General features: G+C 36.7%; 1 protein-coding gene across 1 annotated transcript in view; it reads right to left on the bottom strand.

The window, feature by feature from the left end:
- LOC115230863 (BCL2/adenovirus E1B 19 kDa protein-interacting protein 3) overlaps window positions 1-22,591 on the bottom strand; it is a 105,074-nt gene that overhangs the window by 21,314 nt on the left and 61,169 nt on the right. Inside the window, exons 3-5 of the mRNA XM_029800982.2 lie at window positions 11,773-11,824; window positions 7,966-8,030; window positions 6,590-6,736 (exon numbers count right to left, since the gene is read on the bottom strand). Coding sequence (XP_029656842.1) covers window positions 6,590-6,736; window positions 7,966-8,030; window positions 11,773-11,824 — 264 coding nt within the window. The remainder of the gene's footprint in view (window positions 1-6,589; window positions 6,737-7,965; window positions 8,031-11,772; window positions 11,825-22,591) is intronic.

The raw sequence follows: 22,591 nt of genomic DNA, 5'->3' as shown, positions 1-22,591 counted from the left end.
CAAAGAATCCCTCTCAACACATGGTTATGATGCTCCCCCACTACTTCTGCTTGTGATCAAAGATGCACATATCATCATCCACCAAGGGACTTGCTCATCTAGTTAAGGTCAAACAACTGACAAGCAAATCTGTGGTATTGAACAGAATATTTGCTGTAGCCCATCTTTTATACCAAGACAAAACAATGTACATGATAACACTTCCAATCAGTTAAGATCAGAAGCCACGAGAGCCACTGCCAGGTACTGCATCAGGGCATTTATTATTATTATTATTATTATTGAATGTTGCTGTGAGCAGATGTGCTTTTACTTCACTCCAAGAGCTTTGAAGTTTTACCAAAATTGTCAAATGCTGCAATAAATACCACAAGGCATTTTGTTCGACATGCCAACAACAACAACACTAATAAAAATTATAATACTAATTTCTAAAATAAGTGCAAGGAGCAGGTTACCTTTGTTTATCAATAACTTTGTGATTCTGATTTCAAGAAACTGATATAAACAGTATCTCACTATAAAACACCAATAACCTTAATAGCGATGTTTTTCCACTTAGACCAAAGGCCAACTCTAATTGTTAGCAATAATCATTAAATATATAACATTTCAGTCAAAATATGAACAGATGCTACAGTCTGCTAGGTTGTAATTATCACCATAGCAACCAAAGAATGCTTGTGTAATGACATAATTCCTTACACTGCATACATGTATGTTCATATAGATCGAGATATATATTGCATACACAAATATGTGTGTGTATGCTTATATAGACATGAATGGGTGTCATGGCTGTGTGGTTAAGATGTTCAATTCCCAGCCATACAGTTTTGGGTTCAGTTCCACTGCATGGCACTTTGAGCAAATGTCTTCTACTGTACAGACTTGGGATAAAGATCTTTTCTGAGTCATAAAGACTCACAGGGCCACTTTCCTGGTGGACGAATTGACATTGGACAAAGTGACAGCGGACGAAAAGTTGGGTCATGATATATATATATATATATATATATATATGTGTGTGTATATATCAAAGTGAGTTTCCCTGTTCTTCAATTGAACCATCTACTCATAAAATTATAGTTGAAATCATTGAGTTTTCAATTGACACTTCAAATCCTCCGGCAGAATTGTCTGAGACTGTGTGTGGCAAAGCTGGTGTTCTTTTGAATGGCAAATACAGACCATTTGGAACTTCTACACACACAATCTCCCTTGTAAAAGACACTTATCCAAAGTAATGGGATTAAACTCTTAATCTCATTATTGTGAAGCAACCTTCTTATCCATTCAGCCATGGATTTGCTACACATACATAAACACACACACACACATGTAGGAGGGGATGCTGGAAAAGGGGATGCTGGAAAAGGGGATGCTGGAAAAGGGGATGCTGGAAAAGGGGATGCTGAAAAAGGGGATGCTGGAAAAGGGGATGCTGGAAAAGGGGATGCTGGAAAAGGGGATGCTGGAAAAGTCCTGGCTTTAAGGGTATCGTGTAAAGTCTGAATTCTTCTGAAACCTTCTGAATTCTTTTACAGGGCTTACAAAAACTGAAGGGCCACATGTGAATCTGAGAGGGGAAATATGTTGAATAAAATCATAATTAACTGATCCCCCTGTATTGTCTTTAACCCAAAGCCGGGAACTTATGAGCACCCCTTGTAAATATCCATACAAGCCCATAGGAAATATGAGCAGACAAGTATGTGGGTGGGGGGAAACAAAGACGATTGGAAAATGAAATTGCTTATGTTGAGAAAATAAGGTCTTTCACTTCTCATCAACCCTTCTTGATTTCATACAAGAATGAACCCTTTAGCATTTAAACAGACCATATCTAGTCCAAATATTCTACCTATTTTATGCTCAACCTGGCCAGTTCTAGCCTCTCACACATACCCTACAATTACATTCTAAAAATAAGCAATCACATCATTAAAATCTTGAAGCTACAAGATGATTAATTCAAAACAGTAAATCAGAATATCTAAGAATTACATTTGATAGACTCATTTGAACACAAAAGGGTTAATCAGTGTTCCAATGTTATTTCATCCACTCACCACTGAACACTTACAATCTCTAGTATAATACAGTCTCTACGGTTACTCAGCTAACTGGAAGCCAAATTTCCTGCTTTAGGATAATTTATTGAACCATGGCATACGGAGCATTAACATAAAGCTCTTTTGAATATTAAAGCTTCTTGTTTGAGACCAGACAGTTGTTGCTGTCACTACTACTACTGCTATCTTTGTTGTTTGTCTCAAGGTTAGTCCTTACAGAGAGAAGCTATGGCACATCAATAATTGGTTGCTTTTTATTCTCTGTTGCTTCACATGGTTGATAATTCGCTTTCCAATTTCCAATTCTTTTGTAGTGTACTCGTTACTTTTCAATGAAGCAGTCATGCAGGAAATTAATTTGCTGTTTGATGGGGGCAGAGAGCATCACAAGAACTGGTGACAACATGGCAACTCTTCATCTATAATCCTGCATTTATTTCCATACTCCTTCTTTTGAGGAGAGGTGCATTAGATATGGCAGTTTCAGGTCAAACACTTGAGACACTTTACACTAACAGATTTGCCCAATAAGAAATTGGTCATATTTTAATTAGCATTTACCTATTACTTCTGCCTTTATATTTAGATACACAATGGCAAAGTGGAGAGAAACTAGGTTGTACTTTTGCAGTTCTGTAGCCTGTTGTAGGCAGTTCATTGTTTCAGGAAAAAACACAAACTCTACTCTAGCTGTTTGAAAGGAAAAGGTTTCATGATTTATTAAGCAACAGCCTTTCCCCTCTGAAGATTAGAATGGCTATTTAAATGGGGTTTTTTTTCACTCTACAATAGAACATTAATCATATGATTTCAGGTTCAGTCCCATTGCCTGGCACGTTAGGTAAACGTTTTCTACTAAAGTACCAGGCTGACCAAAGCCTTGCGAATAGATTTAGTACAATGAAACTGAAAGAAGCTTACTGTGTGTGTGTGTGCATCTTTGTCTTGACATTGTGTGATAATAATAAATGTGTGTCACTGCCAAGTGGTGTCATTTATTTCCGATATTCTGTGAAATATGTCTGGTCATGAAGAAATATTAGTTTACTGGGCAACAAGTGAGGTTTGGCAATAGGAAAGACAACTGGCCATAAAACAATCTGCCTTAATGAATTCTGTCTGATCCAGAATGGAAAAGTGGATGTTAAAACAATGATGATGATGCAGTTTCTGGAGACTTTACGAATTTATCAGACTATATCTTGTATGGTGGAGGCACATGGCCTAGTGGTTAGAGCAGCAGACTCGCAGTCGAGGGATCATGGGTTTGAATCTCAGAAATAGCTAAGCTCCACACAGCTCTGGCAGAAGGTGAACTTCTGCAGACTCTTTTGCCACAACTTTCTCTCACTCTTTCGACCTGCATCTTGCAGCTCACCTGTGACAGACCAGCGTCCCGTCCAGGTGGGGAACCTACACACCAAGGAAACTAGGAAACAGGCCCTTATGAGTCAGGCATGGCTTGAGTAGGAACAAACAATATCTTGTATGATTTCAAAGGGAACTTATGGCCCATATGATATCACAATGAGAAAATGTTTCCATGTTGGTTATTCACAGGTTATTTAAAACTACTTCTTCCATAACAACAACTGTAGAAAAAAAATATTCCTAATGTGGTGCAGAGCAATGCTATTAAGTAGTCAAGATAAATACAAAAGAGTTCAAAGTCTGCTTCCAGAAATGAAATGTAATTTTAAAAACAAAAATAACCTAATGCTTTAATGAAGGTAAAGTACCATTATTCTCCTCCACTTTGTTACAGACCCATCCTATGAATGTTTGGGAGTGTACATAACAAATTGTTTTTCAGTGTATTTTACTTCTCAAGAGTGTCACCTCATCCTTGAACTCCATTGCTCTCAACTCCTGTCTTTCTCAATCTATCCCTACCACATTTACATTCAACCACCAACTTGCAGTATATTTATCACTTTAGCTTACATTACACATACAGACTAACAAGTTGTTTCAAAAACTGCAGGCTGCAATCAAGTGGAGTTGGAAATAAATATAACATCCACATCACAGCTGGCATTATTTATATTAGATAAAATTATCAACTGTAAACAAAGTGTATGAAACAAGCAATTCATATATGGAGGCATAGGTGTGGCTGTGTGGGAGAAATTTGCTTCTCAACTACATAATTCTGGGCTTAGTCTGACATTGTGGGACTGAACCTTGGCTACTGTAGCCCCAGGATGACCAAAGCCTTGTGAGTGGATTTGGTAGATGGAAACTGAAACAAGATTGTCATGTATATATCGTCAACAACATCATCATGATTTATCATTAGTTTTCCATACTGGCATGAATTGGACTATATATATATATATCCTTTCTACTATAGGCACATCAATCCCCAGTATTTAACTGGTACTTAATTTATCAACCCTGAAAGGATGAAAGGCAAAGTCAACCTTGGTGGAATTTGAACTTGGAACGTAGTGATGGGTGAAATACCGCTAAGCATTTCATCCACCAATGATTCTGCCAGCTCACCTTATATATATATAATGCAATTCGTAAAAGTTTACCATTTACCCGGATGTAATATATATAAACTCACCCATGTGCTTCGTTGATGTTGATCAGTTAGCTGATCGGCTTAAGCGAGGCAAGGTCGTTGTTTATTTATAATACATTCAGGCCTGCTGATGATTACGTAAGTATGAAATCACTGTGATACAGGCCTATATTTTAAATGTCTTACTTTGAAAAATTGCATTCGGTGGGATTAGTAATATTTTTGGTAGAAATGACTGATTGTCCCTCTTAGCGTTTGGCATGTATATACAATGCCTCCTGGCATGTATGTATATGCCCTCTATATATAAATATATATATATATATATATATATATATATATATATATATATACATATATATATATATGTATATATATACATACATATATTACATGTATGTATGTAGTATATATCTGTGTGTCTGTGTTTGTCCCTTTGAAAACTAGTGTTGATTTGCTTATGTACTCTGTAACCTAGAGGTTCTGTAAAAGAACCCGGTAGAAAAAGTACCCAGCTAAAAATAAGTGCTAGGATTGATTTGTTTGACTAGACTTTTCAAGGTGGTGTCCCAGCATGGCCACAGTTCAATGACTGAAATAAGTAAAAGATATATAAGATGCCACTTGTTGCTGTATTTATTATCCATTACATTATTGCATAAACAATTAAGTAACAATAATTTAGGTATGTATTTTTCGTGGTAACATTTATTACCTGTCTATCTGATATTATAGAGTGTAAAAAGAGAGTACTCATAATTTAATACATATTAATTCTGGCAACATTTAGTATGAGTCTAACCAACACATGATAACGAACAGACAGAAAGTAGCAATAGTTTATGTGCGTCTATATATATTGTGATAATATTTACTGCCTCTTCAACTCCTGTTAATTCTTTGTACTTTCGGTTTATACAGTAATTGTGGAGGATAATAACTATGGCAACAATGTACATAAATGATTTGTAACCTCTGTTTACAGTTGATATCTTTTCTGATGTTAATTATGTCAACTATGAAATGAAAATGGTATTCATTGTTGACTAAATGCAGTTTATGAGATAACATGCTGGTTTGGATGAGTTGGGCAAACAGAGAATACCAATTATTTATGTAAATATAGGTGCAGATATGACTTTGCAACCACATGGTTTCAGGTTCAGTCTCACCGTGCCACCTTGGGAAAATATCTTCCACTATAGCACTGGGCTGACCAAAGTGAATAAATTTGGTTGATGGAAAGTGTGTGGAAGCCTGTTTTATATATATATATATATATATATATATATATATATTCTGAGACCCCTTTCGATCGCAACACAGACCATGGAAGTTACCCTCCCAGGCATAAGTCCGGACAAGGCTGTTTATGGAAACCAGCAGTCGCCCATGTATACTGGCCTTCCCTCTCCACACCACCAGTGTTATCCAAGGGAAAGGCAAACGGGCCGATACAGTTTGGCACTTGTGATGTCACAACTCATTTCTGTAGCTGAGTGAACTGGAGCAACGTGAAATAAAGTGTCTTGCTCAAGAACACAACAAGCAGCCCGGTCCGGGATTCGAGCTCACAACTTCACGATCGTAAGCTCGACGCTCTAACCACTGAGCCATGCACCTCTCTCTCTCTATATATATATGTAAATGTGTGTGTGTGTGTGTGTGCTTGTTTGCGTGTCTCCTAGTGTTGATGTCATATGATGGTGGTAAGCAAGCATTACCGTCATACAAGCAATGTTGTTTGTTTCCAGTTTTCTTTGAAAAACATGTTTAGATATGTGGAAATATTACCTTGCTTGGAGACAGGTAATAATCAGTGACAAGAAGGGCAGGTAGTTGTAGAAAATTTACCTTGACAAATTTCGTCTGACCCATGCAAGCATGGAAAAGTGGGCATTGAAGTGATGATGATAACAATGCTTACAAAAACACATTTAAAAGAATAAAAATAAAAATAAAGACAATCAAAGAAAATACTTACACTGCTGCCCCCAAAACAAATGAACAAGCATGGGATATTAATAAAGTTGGCAGATTTTCCATACAGAACACACCATTACGCAACACTTTGGTATTACGCACACTCAGTCTGTGGCGGCGTGGGTGTTTGAAATATCCACTTAAATCTCTGGAGAAAAAAAAATGGAAATGTAACATTAGATATTACAAGTAGCAATTTGGCCAGAAAAGAATAACAATTGGCACTCTAATGGACAGCCCCGTACCAGTCACTTGCCATGTTACCAAATTACACAAAAGAATGCTCACCATTCCAACTTTTCAAAGAAGACACTGTAATTTATTTTTGTTATTTTAACTCTATCAATTTATTTCTACAAAATAATCCACCAGTCACTCAGCATTAGTAGGATTGGTTATTTTACTCATGTCTAACATATAATAATAATTATATGGTTTGTATCTCATTACTTGGCTTTTTTTCTCTTTGTTGTTTCATATTGGTGTTCATTGTCAATAATATGATTTATGTTGAAAATATTAGTGGTTATTTCATAATTTCATATATGCTTGTTACTTAGAGAAGAAATTTTGTAGGAAGACAGCAAAAGCAAAAATAGTGTAAGCCAATAAAGGAACTTCTTTAGAGATGGTTGATTTTTTTAAAAAATGTAATCTCTCTATATATAAAGCTGAAGTTGTCTGTGTATGGCAGGTTTGGTAGTCTTCAACTAACACTATCTCCTCCGAGACCCTGTGGCACGAGTTGACCAAAATTGAGAGTATGATAGAAGAAGGCTTGCTCTTCCTTCCGTAGAAGAAAAAATTCAAATCGGGCCATGTTAACACCAAAAATTATTTACATCAACAAGGTGCTTTTTTTCTATGAAAATCCCTATTTTTTATGATTTTTTGACTGATGTGTCACCATTTCTCGGTGTATTTCAACCAGAAAAATGTTCACTTGAAGTGAATAACAGGCTACATTAATGCAAAACTTTTACTTTTCAAAAATTCCAATTCTAAAGGGTCAAAACAAACCCGAGCAATGCCAGGCGATACTGCTAGTTACTAAATATTTTTCAAAAGACTCTTTTAACCCTTTATAATTCAAATTACTCTATCAAATGTAATACTTATTTATTGTTTCAAATTAATTCTGGAGTATCTTGTGGCTTTCAGATTTCAATGAAGTGATTGTTTATTTTCAGAATAACATTGTAGAGTAAGTGTGAGAGGCCAGTTGTAGCCAGTTTGAACATAAAATAAGTGGGATATTAGGCTGGATATGGTCGGATTAAATGCTAAAGGATTAAACATTATTTTTAATTAGGACAACATACGTATGTACGAACGAACAAACAAACAAATGAATGAATGAAAGGCAATAATGCTCACCCAACAGGCTGAATTTCTGGCCTACTTGACCAATCCCATATCCAATCTGTCCCTACAGATTCTCCCTGCAAAAGGGAAGAAAAAAATGATTAAATTTGATGTCTACATTCTTATGTATCAACATAATCATATTTTTATTTACTTAACAGAAATATTTTAAGAATCAAAAATGGATCCTACACTCAGGTCCCCCTCTGCATACTTTGCAAATGTCTGCTTGCAATCACACACGGAAAGCTTCATTTACACATTACAATACAGTTTTCAATAAGATCCTTCTTGGCTTAACCCCTTCCTCTCCAAACAAAAATTATCACTCAAATGCACAATATAGGTGTAGGAGTGGCTGTGTGGTAAGTAGCTTGCTTACGAACCACATGGTTCTGGGTTCAGTCCCACTGCATGGCACCTTGGGCAAGTGTCTTCTACTATAGCCTCAGGCTGACCAAAGCCTTGTGAGTGGATTTGGTAGACGGAAACTGAGAGAAGCCCATATATATGTATATAAATTTATATATGTATGTGAGTGTGTATACGTTTGTGTGTCTATGTTTGTCCCCCAACTTGACCACTGATGCTGGTGTAATAGCGTCCCCGTAACTTAGCGGTTCGGCAAAAGAGACCGATAAAATAAGTACTAGGCTTACAAAGAATAAGTCCTGGGGTCGATTTGCTCGACTAAAGGTAGTGCTCCAGCATGGCCACAGTCAAATGACTGAAACAAGTAAAAGAGTAAAGAGTAATATGCAATTCATAGCATTGATAAAAATGCTTTGCAGTATTTCTTCTGTTTCTATATGTTCTTCAAGGGTCAAATACTGGGTTTGACCCTATCAATTACCCTCAAAGGCTGTTGGCTTTGTGGCTATATTGGAAAAAATTATTATTATATGGAAAGATGGTGAGCTGGTAGAATAGTTAGCACACTGGGCAAAATGCTTAGCGGCATTTCATCTGTCTTTATGTTCTCGGTTCAAATTCTGCCAAAGTCAACTTTGCCTTTCATCTTTTCAGGGTTGAAGAAATAAGTACCGGTTACACACTGGGGTCGATGTAACTGACTAGCCTCCTCCCCCAAAATTTTAGGCCTTGTGCCTATACTAGAAAGGATTATTATTATTATTATTATTATCTGGGAAGTTGGCAGAATTGTTAGCACATCAGTCAAAAAGCTTAGTGGTATTTCTTCTGACGCTTTATGCACTGAGTTCAAATGCTGCCATGGCTGACTTTGCTTTTGGGGGTTGATAAATTAAGCTGTGCACTGTGGGTAGGGGGTGATGTAACCGACTTGCCCTCTCACCTGAAATTGTTGGTCTTGTGCTAAAATTTGAAATCATTATTAAGGTGGCAAACTGGCAGAATCATTAGCACATTGGACAAAATGTTTTGAGGCATTTGTTCTAGATTTTTACATTCTGAGTTCAGATACCCCTAAATTTAACTTAGTCTTTTGCTCTTTTGGGGCTTGGTAAAATAAAATATCAGTCACGTGCAGGGGGTCAATGTAATTGACTAATCCCCCACCCAACTGCTTTAAAATTACTAAACTTCTGCCAAAATTAGAAAGAATAAAAAGAGTAATTATTACTATTTAGCCTGAAGAGAAAGAGTGACAATACTTATGATTTTCACAGGCTCTCCAAAATGGTGCAAGACTTCAAGCTTTACAGGGAGGTGGAAATAGGATTTCGGGGATAGATATCATGTAGAGATAGTATTTGAAGTGAAGTGACAATAGTAAAGAATGAAAACTTGGTCACAATCTCAGCTGATATGTAAAACAATATCAACATCATCTGTATTCAATTTCTGTATGGTATATTTATATCATATATTGTTGTTACTTTGACCAGGTCAGTCTCACTGTGACCACCCTGTCTTTATGTGCATTTGTTTGTTTGTTTGTTTGTGTGTGTGTGTGTGTGTGTGTGTGTGTGTGTGTGTGTGTGTGTGTGTGTGTGTATGTATGTTCATATTCAAACATGAATTAGAAGCAGCTTGGGGTATATAAGCAAAATAAAACACACATACACAAAGTATGTGTGTTTCTAGTTCCTGGGGTGGGGTCCAGTTGATTAGATTGACCCCAGTATGCAATCAGTACTTAATTTATCGACCCCGAAAGGATGAAAGGCAAAGTCAACCTCAGCAGAATTATCAATGAAGATTTGGGTACGAGACACCTGTCTGCCAAGTTTTTACCAAAACTGCTTCCAGCCGACCAAAAAGACACGGATTTGTGTTGAGAACGAAAATTTTGCATAGGCCTCTCAGCTGGTATTGCTAAGCTTTTGGCAAAATTTGATGCAGATTCTCTGTTCAGCTCTGTCATGGTCCATACGATGATCACATGCTACACATCTTCCTTCTAAGCACTGCTGTAAACAGAAGAAGTGAGCTAGAATGTTAAAACTTAATGCGCATGCACAGTAGAGTTCTAGGTCAGTCTATGCCAAGTGGCTTCACTCTGTGTGCTTTAGCTTCGTTACTATAGCAACAATCTGAATACTTGTTGATCAGACCATGTAAACACACTCACACACATAAACACAGACACATATATATATATTTATATATATGGTGACATCACCAGTGCTGTTGTCAGAATAAAAAGCATTGTGTACACTTTATAGAATGTAGGAACCATAACAAAACAGATATTGGAGCACAGTATGCCCTGTTAAACTGTCTTACCCATTTCAGCAAAGAACATGGATGTTGGAAGAAAAAGCAAACAAAAACAAACAACATATTAATGGAAAAATTCTTGTAAAACCTTTATAGTTTTAAATTTGAACTTTAAGCCTCCAAACAGATATGTAGATGACAAACAAATTCTGAAACAATTGTCTGTGTATGTTAAGGAGGTAAAAGTCCATAGCTACACAGTAAATAACCCCTAACTACATTGATATTGATGCTATACATATATGGAGAAGCTAAAAAAATTATATTGTCTAAGAGAGAGAGAGAGAGGGGGAAGAATAAGGGGAAAAGAAAAACACTTAAAAACAAAAAATGAATAATTGGCTCAATTGAAAATTCAACTTTGTCCAGTATTATTTTTGTATACATCAGATGAAGCTAAAATTGCATAAAAACCACCTCACAAGAATACAAGCCCAAACAAAATAAACCATGATATGACTGAATGAAGTTCTCTCTTTGCAACTACACAGTATGCTAGAAACATCAGCTAAAATCTCTCTCAAATTACACCCTACTACCTTAATCCTTTTGTCCTGTTTAAAGTAATCTAAATTTAAACTTTCTATAAATATTTCATGTTAACTTAAGTTTCAAACTCTATTTTGATAAAGGCAAAGTTGTTTTATTAAATTCTTCATCATCATCATTGTTTCCGCTTTCCATACTAGCATGTGTTGGATGATTTGACTGAGGTCTGGCGAATCAGATGGCTGCACCAGGCTCCAATCTGATCTGGCAGAGTTTCTACAGTTCGATGCCCTTCCTAATGCCAACCACTCCAAGAGTGTAGTGGGTGCTTTTGCGTTCCACCGTCATGAGGGCCACTCAGGCGGTACTGGCAATGACCACGCTCAAATGGTGCTTTTTATGTGCCACCTGCACAGGAGCCAGTCCAGCGGCACTGGCAACGACCTTGCTTGAATGTTTTTTCATGTGCCACCAGCACAAGTGCCAGTAACGTGACGCAGGTAACGATCACGCTCGAATGGTGCTTTTTACATGCCACCATTATTTTCAAAATTAACAGAAACAAATGCAGTGTGTGTTTCAACAAATATAATAACAAAAGGGTTAAAATCAAAACACATTATTTACCTGACTCATCTCATGGGTTGCCCATTCCTTAGGACTGTTTGAAATCTTGGGACTAAAAAAGAAAAAAGAGAAAAATATCTGAAGACAATAGATGGATTTATGTTTTACACCTTTTCCTAGGAAAGAAAGCAACCAAAATAAAAATAAACCAAACAAAAAAAACATGGGTTTGATAGTTCTGAAAATTTAAGATTTCACATTGTTAGAGTCAGAATTTTATAGTTAGTTGTCATCCCTAATCTCTAGTAATTCAACTATCATAAAGGATTGGTAGCTACTTTGCAAAATGTCAAGAAGTAAATATAATAAATAACCCATGCTAGCATGGAAAGCGGACGTTAAACGATGATGATGATGATGATACAGATACAAATTCACAGCCATACATGGTAGTAGTACAGGTGATTGTAATAACACCAGTACATGCTTGTTACTTCTTTTACCAATCTCTGTGAGATGAACAGTAACATTGATTCCAGTAGGATTTGAACTCAGAACATTAAGGTATGTTACTAGACATAGCAAGGATTTTATCCACTGCTCTGCAATTCTGTTACCTACTGCTCAAATAATAATAATGGTTTCTAATTTAGGTACAAGGCCAGCAATTTTGAGGCAAAGAGCTTGGTTAATTGAATCAAACTCAGTACTTGACTGGATGATGATGATGATGATACAGATACAAATTCACAGCCATACATGGTAGTAGTACAGGTGATTGTAATAACACCAGTACATGCTTGTTACTTCTTTTACCAATCTCTGTGAGATGAACAGTAACATTGATTCCAGTAGGATTTGAACTCAGAACATTAAGGTATGTTACTAGACATAGCAAGGATTTTATCCACTGCTCTGCAATTCTGTTACCTACTGCTCAAATAATAATAATGGTTTCTAATTTAGGTACAAGGCCAGCAATTTTGAGGCAAAGAGCTTGGTTAATTGAATCAAACTCAGTACTTGACTGGTTCTATAGTTTATTAATCCCAGAAGAATGAAAGGTAGAGTTGACCTTGGTTAGAATTGAACACTAAATGTAGGGAAACAGAAAATAGATGCCTCAAGGCATTCTTTCTCCAATACTCTAACAATTCTGCCTGCCTGCTGCCCTCTTGTAATAATAATAATAATAATAATAATAATAATAATGGTTTCAAATTTTGCCACAAGGGCAGCAATTTTGGGGGAGGGGATGAGTTGATTACACTGTATCCAGTGTTTCACTGGTACTTAATTTATTGACCCTGAAAGAATGAAAGGCAAAGTCGACCTTGGCAGAATTTGAACTCAGAATGTAGCGATGGGCAAAATATGACTAAGCATTTCATGAAGCATGCTAACAATTCTTCCAGCTTGCTAATAATGGTTTCAAAATTTGGCACAAAGCCAGCAAGTTTGGGGGAGAGGGTAAATTGATTACATTGATCCCAGTGCTCGACTGGTACTTATTTTATTGACCCCAAAAGGATGAAAGGCAAAGTCAACCCCAGCAGCATTTGCACTCAGAATGTAAAGATGGATGAAATACACATTTCATCTGGCTTGCTAATGATTCTGCCAGCTTGTCATCTTAATAATAATAATAATAATAATCTATATATATATAAAGCTGAAGTTGTCTGTGTGTAGCAGGTTTGGTAGCCTTCAACTAACACTATCTCCTCCAAGACCGTGCGGCGCAAGTTGACCAAAATTGAGATTATGATAGAAGAAGGCCTGCTCTTCCTTCCGTAGAAGAAAAAAATTCAAATCGGACCATGTTAACACCAAAAATTATTTACATCAAAAAGGTGCTTTTTTTCTATGAAAATCCCAATTTTTATGAATTTTTGACTGATGTGTTGCCATTTTTCGGTGTATTTCAACCAGAAAAATGTTCACTTAAAGAGAATAACAAGCTACATAATGCAAAATTTTTACTTTTCAAAAATTCCAATTCTAAAGGGTCGAAACAAACCCAAGCAATGTTGGGCGATACTGCTAGTAATAATAACAATAAAAATAACAACAAGGTCAGAAAATTTTTGGAAAAGAGATTGCTTATTGTATCAACTCCAGTATTTGAAAGGCATCTTTATCAATCAGAAAAGGATGAAAGGCAAAGCTGACCATGGAAGGATTTGGACTTGGAATTAAACTAAATAGTGTGAGGTGATTTTTTTTTAGAATTCTAATATAGCGATTGATTGAATGAGGGACAACCAGAGATGGATATAATAACATTGATAGATGGATAGAGAGAGAGAGAGATGGGGACATTGATTGAAGAATGAATGGATGGATATGGTAGCAGAGATAGAAGGAAAGACAGACGTATATTTTGTTTTAATTGGTTCAGTTATACTGAAGCACTGCTTTCATATTATGCACAGAAATTAATCCAACATTTTTATATGATGATATAGTAATTCATAACGAGGACACAGGCAGCATGACAAACAAGCAATCAGATATTTATGTAGGGGTTGATATGTTGCTTTGGGATCCTTAATGAGCATTATTATAGACAGCATTTGAAGCTCTGTGGATCAGAATCCTAATGTATAAATCAGCTTTTATTGATCTGACGTTCTACTGTTATTCAAATTAGCTCTCTTTTATTATGCTAATACAAACAGCGCATATGCAGTGAGTGCTGTCTTTTTAATATTGAACAGATGAAAAACCAAAATCTCCTCTTATTTGCAGCTGTTAAGAGTGCAAGAAGGGGAAAGAAAAGAAGGAAAAAGAGTAATGGAGGGAGTAGGAATGATTATCTTTCATCAATTCAAGAATGAAAGTAAAAAAAAAACAAAAAAACAAATTCAATTATAAAAATAACAAAATTTGGGAAATTATTAAAATTGTTCTTATCAAAGATTATTTGTGAAGCATCATCAGGATTGGCACTGCCATCGTTGTTGTCATCATCATATTCTTAATGTCCCTTTTTCCATGCTTGCACAGGTCAGATGGGACTCATTAAAGCAAATTTCCTGTTGCCCATCTTCACCTATTTCCAAGCAAAGTAATACCCCCCCCCACTATGGCCAGACATGCTTTCATGGAAGATTGGGGGAAAATGGCATTGTTTGCAAGATGTTGACACTCATTTTACGATGATCATGTGATATGACCCACCCCCTTCCACACACACACACACATTTGCACATTTGGTTTCTTTCAATTTCTGTCTACTACATCAATCACGAGGCTTGGGTCGGTCAGTCTGGGGATGTAGTGGAAAACACTTCCCCCAAGGTGCCATGCAGTGAGACAGAACCTAAAACCATGTGGTTGGGAAACAACTCTCTTAACCCCATAACCATGTCTGCAATAAGTATGAAAAGTAAAAAAAGAAGAAAAGAAGAAAAAAGGATGAGTTTTATTTGACTCGTTAATCTATTCCTGCTTATCAGTTGTGAATGGATAGTAAGTAATGGATATTGTCTTTAAAAGATAACGAATGGAGAGAAAATGAAAATTGCTAAGAATTTGTCAAACATTATACTTCAACAGTGTTAGACACACATTTCAGATAGAATAATTCCATATTAATGAAAGAGATAACAAAAGAGATTGATTGGGGTAAAAGACAGGTTTTAGTGAGATGGAGATAGGACGGAATATTTTGTCTGCAATTTGATATATCCCTTAACAGGTGAGGTCAGGGGCAGATAAAACAATTAGGCAAGGAGTGACTTGTTAGAATTTCTGAAAGCAGAGGATACAGATCAGGATTAGAACACAGATATTGCATGATAAATATATAATACTCTATATTTAAGCCACACACACACACGTACTGTAAACAAACTTATACACGCCAAATTTGTGGGTATTCTATGGAAAATAAAGGAATTCTCAAACTCAGGAAGTCTGTGAAGATAGCTTAGAAAATCTAGTAAATCCCCTTTAGAAGACAGAAAAAAAGTGACCAGCAAGCCTTCACATGGAATTGAAACCTGCACCTCTCAAATTCTGGCTGAGCATTCTGTACCATTAAGTTATCTACATGTGTGTGTATGAGTGTGTGTGATCATCCTTTTATGTCTACTTTTCCAAGTTTACATAGTGCGGATGGAACTTAGATGCAAATTTTCTATAGCAAGATGCACTTCCTGCCACCAACTTTCACCTGTTTCTAAGTAAGGTGATATTCCCCCATAACCAGACATGGTTTTGGAGAAGATTCAGAAGAAAGGACTCTCCTTGCATGGCAGTGATTTCATTTGCAGCAATCAAACAATGTCAAGGTCAGGAGATACTGACCCACAAACATATTTATTCTTTTATGCATTTCAGCCCAAAGGTTGTAGCCATGCTGGGGCACTGCTATTGTTACCAGGTTTTGAATAGTCATTCTTATGTGATTGGCTTTTGGTAAAGAAAAGAGTTTGACATTGCTGGCCTCTTTTAAGTTTCTTGCCATGATGTAGGTTCTTCTGGGGCCATGGAGAGCAGGAGGTCAAGATCTTTCTGGAAAACTTCTATCCCTATTCCATGTAGATTTCTCATATGTTTGGCAAGAAAATATTAGCCTCCCCTGCAGGGAATCAAACCCTGGCCTCCTGCATGACAGGCAAGGATACTTGCCATTATACCACCAAGAACTGTGTATTTTTTCAATGTGTACAAATAACATGGAAAAAATAAATAAATAGTTACTAGGATAGCAAAAATTCACATAAGTAGCATGGATGTAACAGCCTGCTTATAAAGGTGGAAATTCCAGGGTTTAGTGAAATATTTTTGAATAACATAGATAAATAAAGAAATGGAGTTGAATGCAGGTGTTATTCAAATCTTTATATTTCCGACATATGTTTCGAAAACACATTGGTATTATTCCAGAGGGAATAAAATGATGTAAAACAACGCGATCTTCTCATCAGGTAAAAAAGCGAGAAACAAAACACATCAACAAGGCATTTTAACCAAATGTGATTACTGCATATATGATGAAGGAAACGTTGGCAAGTTATTTAAAAAAATAAAACGTTAATAGACTTAACATCAAATGCAATTTATAGAAAGAGAAGGAGAAAGAAAGAAATTAGCAGAAAACTAAGAGTGGACAAATATAATGTGATAGATGAATAGGAATAAAGCTATTGCACTATATTTCTCCACTCTTAGTTTTCTGCTAATTTCTTTCTTTCTCCTCCTTCTTTTTCTATAAATTGTATTTGACATTAAATCTGTTAACGTTTTTTTACAAAAAATAACTCGCCAGCGTTCCCTTCATCATATATCAGACCGTTTCTGAAATAGAAGATAGTCATTTGTTGTTGCCGGATTTAGATGGTGAATGGATTGTTGTGATTTTTGTGGGAAGTTAAGAAAAAGCTTCTTTAATCCCTTCTTAATGCAGATTTAGAATGAGTTAAGCTATTAACTGTTGCACACCCACATCCACCCACACACACACATACATGCATATACACATGTACATGTGTATATGTATATTTATTCAGGTATCTATTTAGCTTTAATTAATTATATACAACACAGTGCTTATAAGATAATCTGAAATTTAATGTAGGTATGCTGTGGAATGTAACCAAGTATATAAACAAATGTTGATATATCTCAGAGCAGAAAGATTTTAAGACTGTCCTGACTTGTTTCATCTCTTTTTGATGACTAATTGGGAGGAAAAGTAGCCATACTAAAAAACAAATGATAGTAGGCGATCTCTGATGAATCACCGATAAGTGATAAAACTAGTCAGGACAGTCCCAAAATGTTTCTGTATACAAAGAAAGAATACAGACACTTTGCAATGAGACTAGATGCATAGCTATACTTATATCAAATTTTAGACTATCCAATAATCCTTTTATGGCTCATTATTAAATCATTAATTAAAGACAAAAAGGTGTGACTGTGAATATATATATATATACACTCACTCACACACACCGCACAAATAAACACATATACACATAAAGTAATAAAAAGAATACAGTGAAATTGCTGTGGGGGAGTGGATTTTCTACTTCCCACAAGGATTTTACTGCACTATTTTTGTCAATCTTTTTAAATAGAAGCCTTGTCAATGCAGACGACTGCCAGTCTCTTTGGATTCTCTTCACACACACACACACACACGTGCTGACAGCAACTTCTTGTCAGAAGAGTGTCATCTCTTCATTGAAGATATTTTTCTACTCTAGGCACAAGGTCCGAAATTTTGGAGGAGGGGGCCAGTTGATTAGATTGACCCCAATACGAAACTGGCACTTAATTTATCAACCCCTAAAGGATGAAAGGCAAAGTTGACCTCGGTGGAATTTGAACTTAGAGCATAAAAACAGACGAAACACTGCTAAGCATTTCACCTGGTCTGCTAACATTTCTGCCATCACGCTGCCTTCTCTTCATTGCATGATCATGTGCACGCAGGTGGCTTTTCAGCCCAGCTTTCATTCTGTAGGAACATTTACAAGTGCAACACTTATTTCTCTTTCCAGTAAAAACGTTTCATGGTGCATGCTGTGGTAGAACCATCTCACAGCAGCTCCGTTTCTCTCTGGCTCATGTAACTTTAGATCACTGCCAAACTCAGTTCTGGAGAGAAGAAATCATCCACACATTTCAATTCCTGCTGGGTTTCTGCAGGCACTGTTCTTGAGTCCTGCTTATGGAGTGAGTGCTTCAAAGCAATATCCTCCATTCACTTTTGCTCAAAGATACCGTCTGTACATGATAGCCTCTCTCCATGATGTATGGCTTCCTGCCAATGTTTCCTGTACTCAAAAAGACCTGTCCTCCACCGCAGAAGTACAAGGCAGTGAGCTGCCAGAAACGTTAGCATGCCAGGTGAAATGCTTAGCGATATTTCATCTGCCGTTATGTTCTGAGTTCAAATTCCGCTGAGGCCGACTTTGCCTTTCATCCTTTCGGGGTTGATAAATTAAGTACCAGTTACGCACTGGGGTCAATGTAATCGACTTAATCCCTTTGTGTGTCCTTGTTTGTCCCCTCTACATTTAGCTCCTTGTGGGCAATAAAGAAACAAGTGTTAAGGCTGCATACCTTGGTGAAGAAGATTGGCCAACAAGAATCCTGTGCCCAGGCCATGTAAATAGCATTTGTACTGGTGCCACGTAAAAAAAACTTGGTGGCATGCTAAAAGTGGTTGGAGTTAGGAAGGAGTTAGGAAGTTTGGGCTGGATAAAATTGACTAGCCCCTTCCCCACAAATTTCAGGCCTTGTGCCCATAACAGAGAGCACGTGTGAGAGAGAGAGAGAGAGAGAGAGAGAGAGAGAGAGAGAGAGAGAGAGAGAGAGAGAGAGAGAGAGAGAGACTTTTGAGAAAAATAATTGCATATATTTCATTAAAACAAAAGGCTACAAAAGATTTGATAATTAAAGGGAGGTCAAATGTCAGAAAAGACAACACCTTTACAATAAGTACCTAGCAATATTTATAATATAAATAGCAAGGGTAGGAGGCAGGAAGAGGAGGAGGAGGAAGCTAACATGAGAAAAAGTTTAAGATGAAGAAGAAGAAGTGGATGAAGAAGCTAAACTGAAAAATGAGAAATAATAAAATGAAAAAGAAAAAGAAAATCAAGAAGAATAGGAAAAAAGAAGAAATAATAGAAACTGAAGAGGAATAAGAAGAAGATTCAAAAATAAAAACAGGAGAAGCAAAAAGAAGAATAGAAAAAAAAAGGACTCAAAAAGAAAATATTAAGAAGACAAAGGAGGAGTAGGAGAAGAAAGGGGAGTAGAAGGAGTAGGAAAAAAAGGGGAGTAGAAGGAGTAGGAAAAAAGGGGAGTAGAAGGAGTAGGAAAAAAAGGGGAGTAGAAGGAGTAGGAAAAAAAGGGGAGTAGAAGGAGTAGGAAAAAAAGGGGAGTAGTAGGAGTAGGAAAAAAAGGGGAGTAGAAGGAGTAGGAAAAAAAGGGGAGTAGAAGGAGTAGGAAAAAAAGGGGAGTAGAAGGAGTAGGAAAAAAGGGGAGTAGAAGGAGTAGGAAAAAAGGGGAGTAGAAGGAGTAGGAAAAAAGGGGAGTAGAAGGAGTAGGAAAAAAAGGGGAGTAGAAGGAGTAGGAAAAAAAGGGGAGTAGAAGGAGTAGGAAAAAAAGGGGAGTAGAAGGAGGAAAAAAAGGGGAGTAGAAGGAGTAGGAAAAAAAGGTGAGTAGAAGGAGTAGGGAAAAAGGGGAGTAGTAGGAGTAGGAAAAAAAGGGGAGTAGAAGGAGTAGGAAAAAAAGGGGAGTAGTAGGAGTAGGAAAAAAGGGGAGTAGAAGGAGTAGGAAAAAAAGGTGAGTAGAAGGAGTAGGAAAAAAAGGGGAGTAGAAGGAGTAGGAAAAAAAGGGGAGTAGAAGGAGTAGGAAAAAAAGGGGAGTAGTAGGAGTAGGGAAAAAAGGGGAGTAGAAGGAGTAGGAGAAGACGAAGAGCATAGTAACAAGTCTAAAAGAAACTAAAAAAAAGAAAAAAAAGAAACAGCAATTATCGTTCCAGGTTCTGTTGAGAGTGAAGTAGAAGAATCAGTGAATCAGAAAGACAAAAAGGGGAGGAAAAAGGAAGGAAAAGTAAAAAGCAGAGAGACACCATGAAGACAGTAGTGACAACCAGAAGAACATTATGACCATGATACAACATAATAAAAGTCAATGGTGCCAGTTAGCTATGAATAAAAGCAAAAAATTTAGTAGCTGAGACAGAGTAGCTGAAATGTGGTGTGATTTATATGACATAAGAATCCAAAGTGAGGAAATGAAATTCAGCTCCAGTAATTAATTGCAATCCGTCTATTAGAGAGAGTAAGGAGAGAGTAGGCAACGTCTATTAGAGAGAAAGGAGAGAGTAGGCAATAGCCAGGCTGTGCCAAGCGAGATTTATTAAGGTCAACGTTCTTACATAGATTTCACAGTAACATTGTCTCTTACACTGATATATCTCTTTATAAGTATTACCTACTATCTGTTTTGTTGCTTTGTATATATATATATATACATACTTGTGCTTAGTACAACCTGCACTAAAGACTGTTGGAATACATTGGAATTAGTTCAGTTCAGGCAGAAGTCAGAAGAAGCCACAACTAGTTTTGAAACTTCTTTCAAAATGCTTTCATTATACACAGTATTGGTATATAGGTCAAGGCGCATGGCTCAGTGGTTAGAGTGTCGGATTCACAATCGTGAGATAGTGAGTTCGATTCCTGGATCAGACTGTGTGTTGTGTTCATAAGTAAGACACTTTATTTCACGTCGCCCCATTTCACTCAGCTGTAGAAATGAGTTGCAACATCACTGGTGCCAAGCTGTATCGGCCCCTTTGTCTTTCCCTTGGATAACATCGGTGGCATGGACCGGAGAGGTTAATATGCATGGGTGGCTGCTGGCCTTCCATAAACAACCTTGTCTGGATTTGTGCCTCAGAGGGTAACTTTGTAGGTGCAATCCCATTGTCATTCATGAACGAAGGGGGTCTTTACCCATTACCCTTATATTGGTTTCAAATTTTGGCACAAGGCCAGCAATTTGCAGGGAAGAGCTAAGTTGATTACATTGACTCCAGTACTTAACTGGTACTTATCTTATTGACCCTGAAAGGATGACAGGCAAAGTTGACCGCAGTGGAATTTGAACTCAGAATGTGAAGATGGATGAAACGCTGCTAAGCATTTTACCTGGCATGCTAACGATTCTGCCAGCTAGCCACCTTATACACAGTATTATATTAACTGTAAAGAAAATTATTTGCAATTTGAAATGAAAAAAAAGTAGACTGGGAGGGACTGGACTAAACCCCACCATCTGAGTTAACTTCTTTGTGGTCTTCATAAAATGAGTTCCTGTAAAGAATACCCAAACACAGAATTTCAAAACATTACTGATGTTAGTTCCCCTTAATCTATTCCTTTATTCTTTTACTTGTTCCAGTTTTGGTGGCCAAGGTGGGTTACCACCATAATAGGTGCTTTTTAGTTGAACAAATTGATCCCAGTGAAGACATGTCAAGCTAAGTAAATATGTGGTCGTCCTTGCATTCAAACATGTCCCCTACATCCCCCTTCAGCTGAGCTTTCCTAAATCTTGCATGGTTAGCTCAAAGCAATGTGAGTGAATAAGTATTACATTTGACAGAATAATCAGAATGCTAAGGGGTTAAAAGAATTGGGAACATGTGGCTTTTTGTAACATTTTTTGAAATGTAACATAGTAAAATGTGACAATGTCATTAACTGGCTCAGCAAGGAAATATTGAGATTATCTTCAAAGTATTAAAAGACTAATGTTAGGGTGCACTAAAGATTAAAGATTAAAGATTAAAGGCTCATGTAGTGACAAGTCATATATTTTTAGCAAGTTTTGTTTGAAAGGAGAAATATTAAGCAATGAGAGACTGCTTTGTATTTGTTACGGAAATGTTTACATTGAACAGCTTATAGATTTTTAACATGGTAGTTTCCTGATTTCTGGCAGATTGTCAAGAAAATGTAACTAGAAATGTAGAGGATTCACTGGAGCAGCGAATAAGATGAGCATTTTTTGACTGAAAGTTTACGAAACAGATTTTATAAACTCACTGCAAGTAGTAGATAAGGTTTATTTATTTATGATGTAATTAGTAGTACTACAGGGATAATGCAATTAGTACTAGTATGAAAGTGTTGAGCTGATGTTTCAAGAACTACCATTTTTGTTGGAAACAAAGGCTGTAATCAGCGTGGGTGCTTCTATGGTTTATATGAACCTGCTAGAAATAACAGCCAAATCCCTCTCTGATCAAAGGTGTTAAAGCTATGATCATGACATCTATTTTCAAAGCATACTATATTTAGGACAACATCATCTGGCATCTCTTTTTTTTTTAAATGGT

Source organism: Octopus sinensis, linkage group LG2 (assembly GCF_006345805.1).
Source record: "Octopus sinensis linkage group LG2, ASM634580v1, whole genome shotgun sequence".
Classification (NCBI taxonomy): Eukaryota; Metazoa; Mollusca; class Cephalopoda; order Octopoda; family Octopodidae; genus Octopus; species Octopus sinensis.
This window is presented reverse-complemented; position numbering and strand designations above follow the sequence as displayed.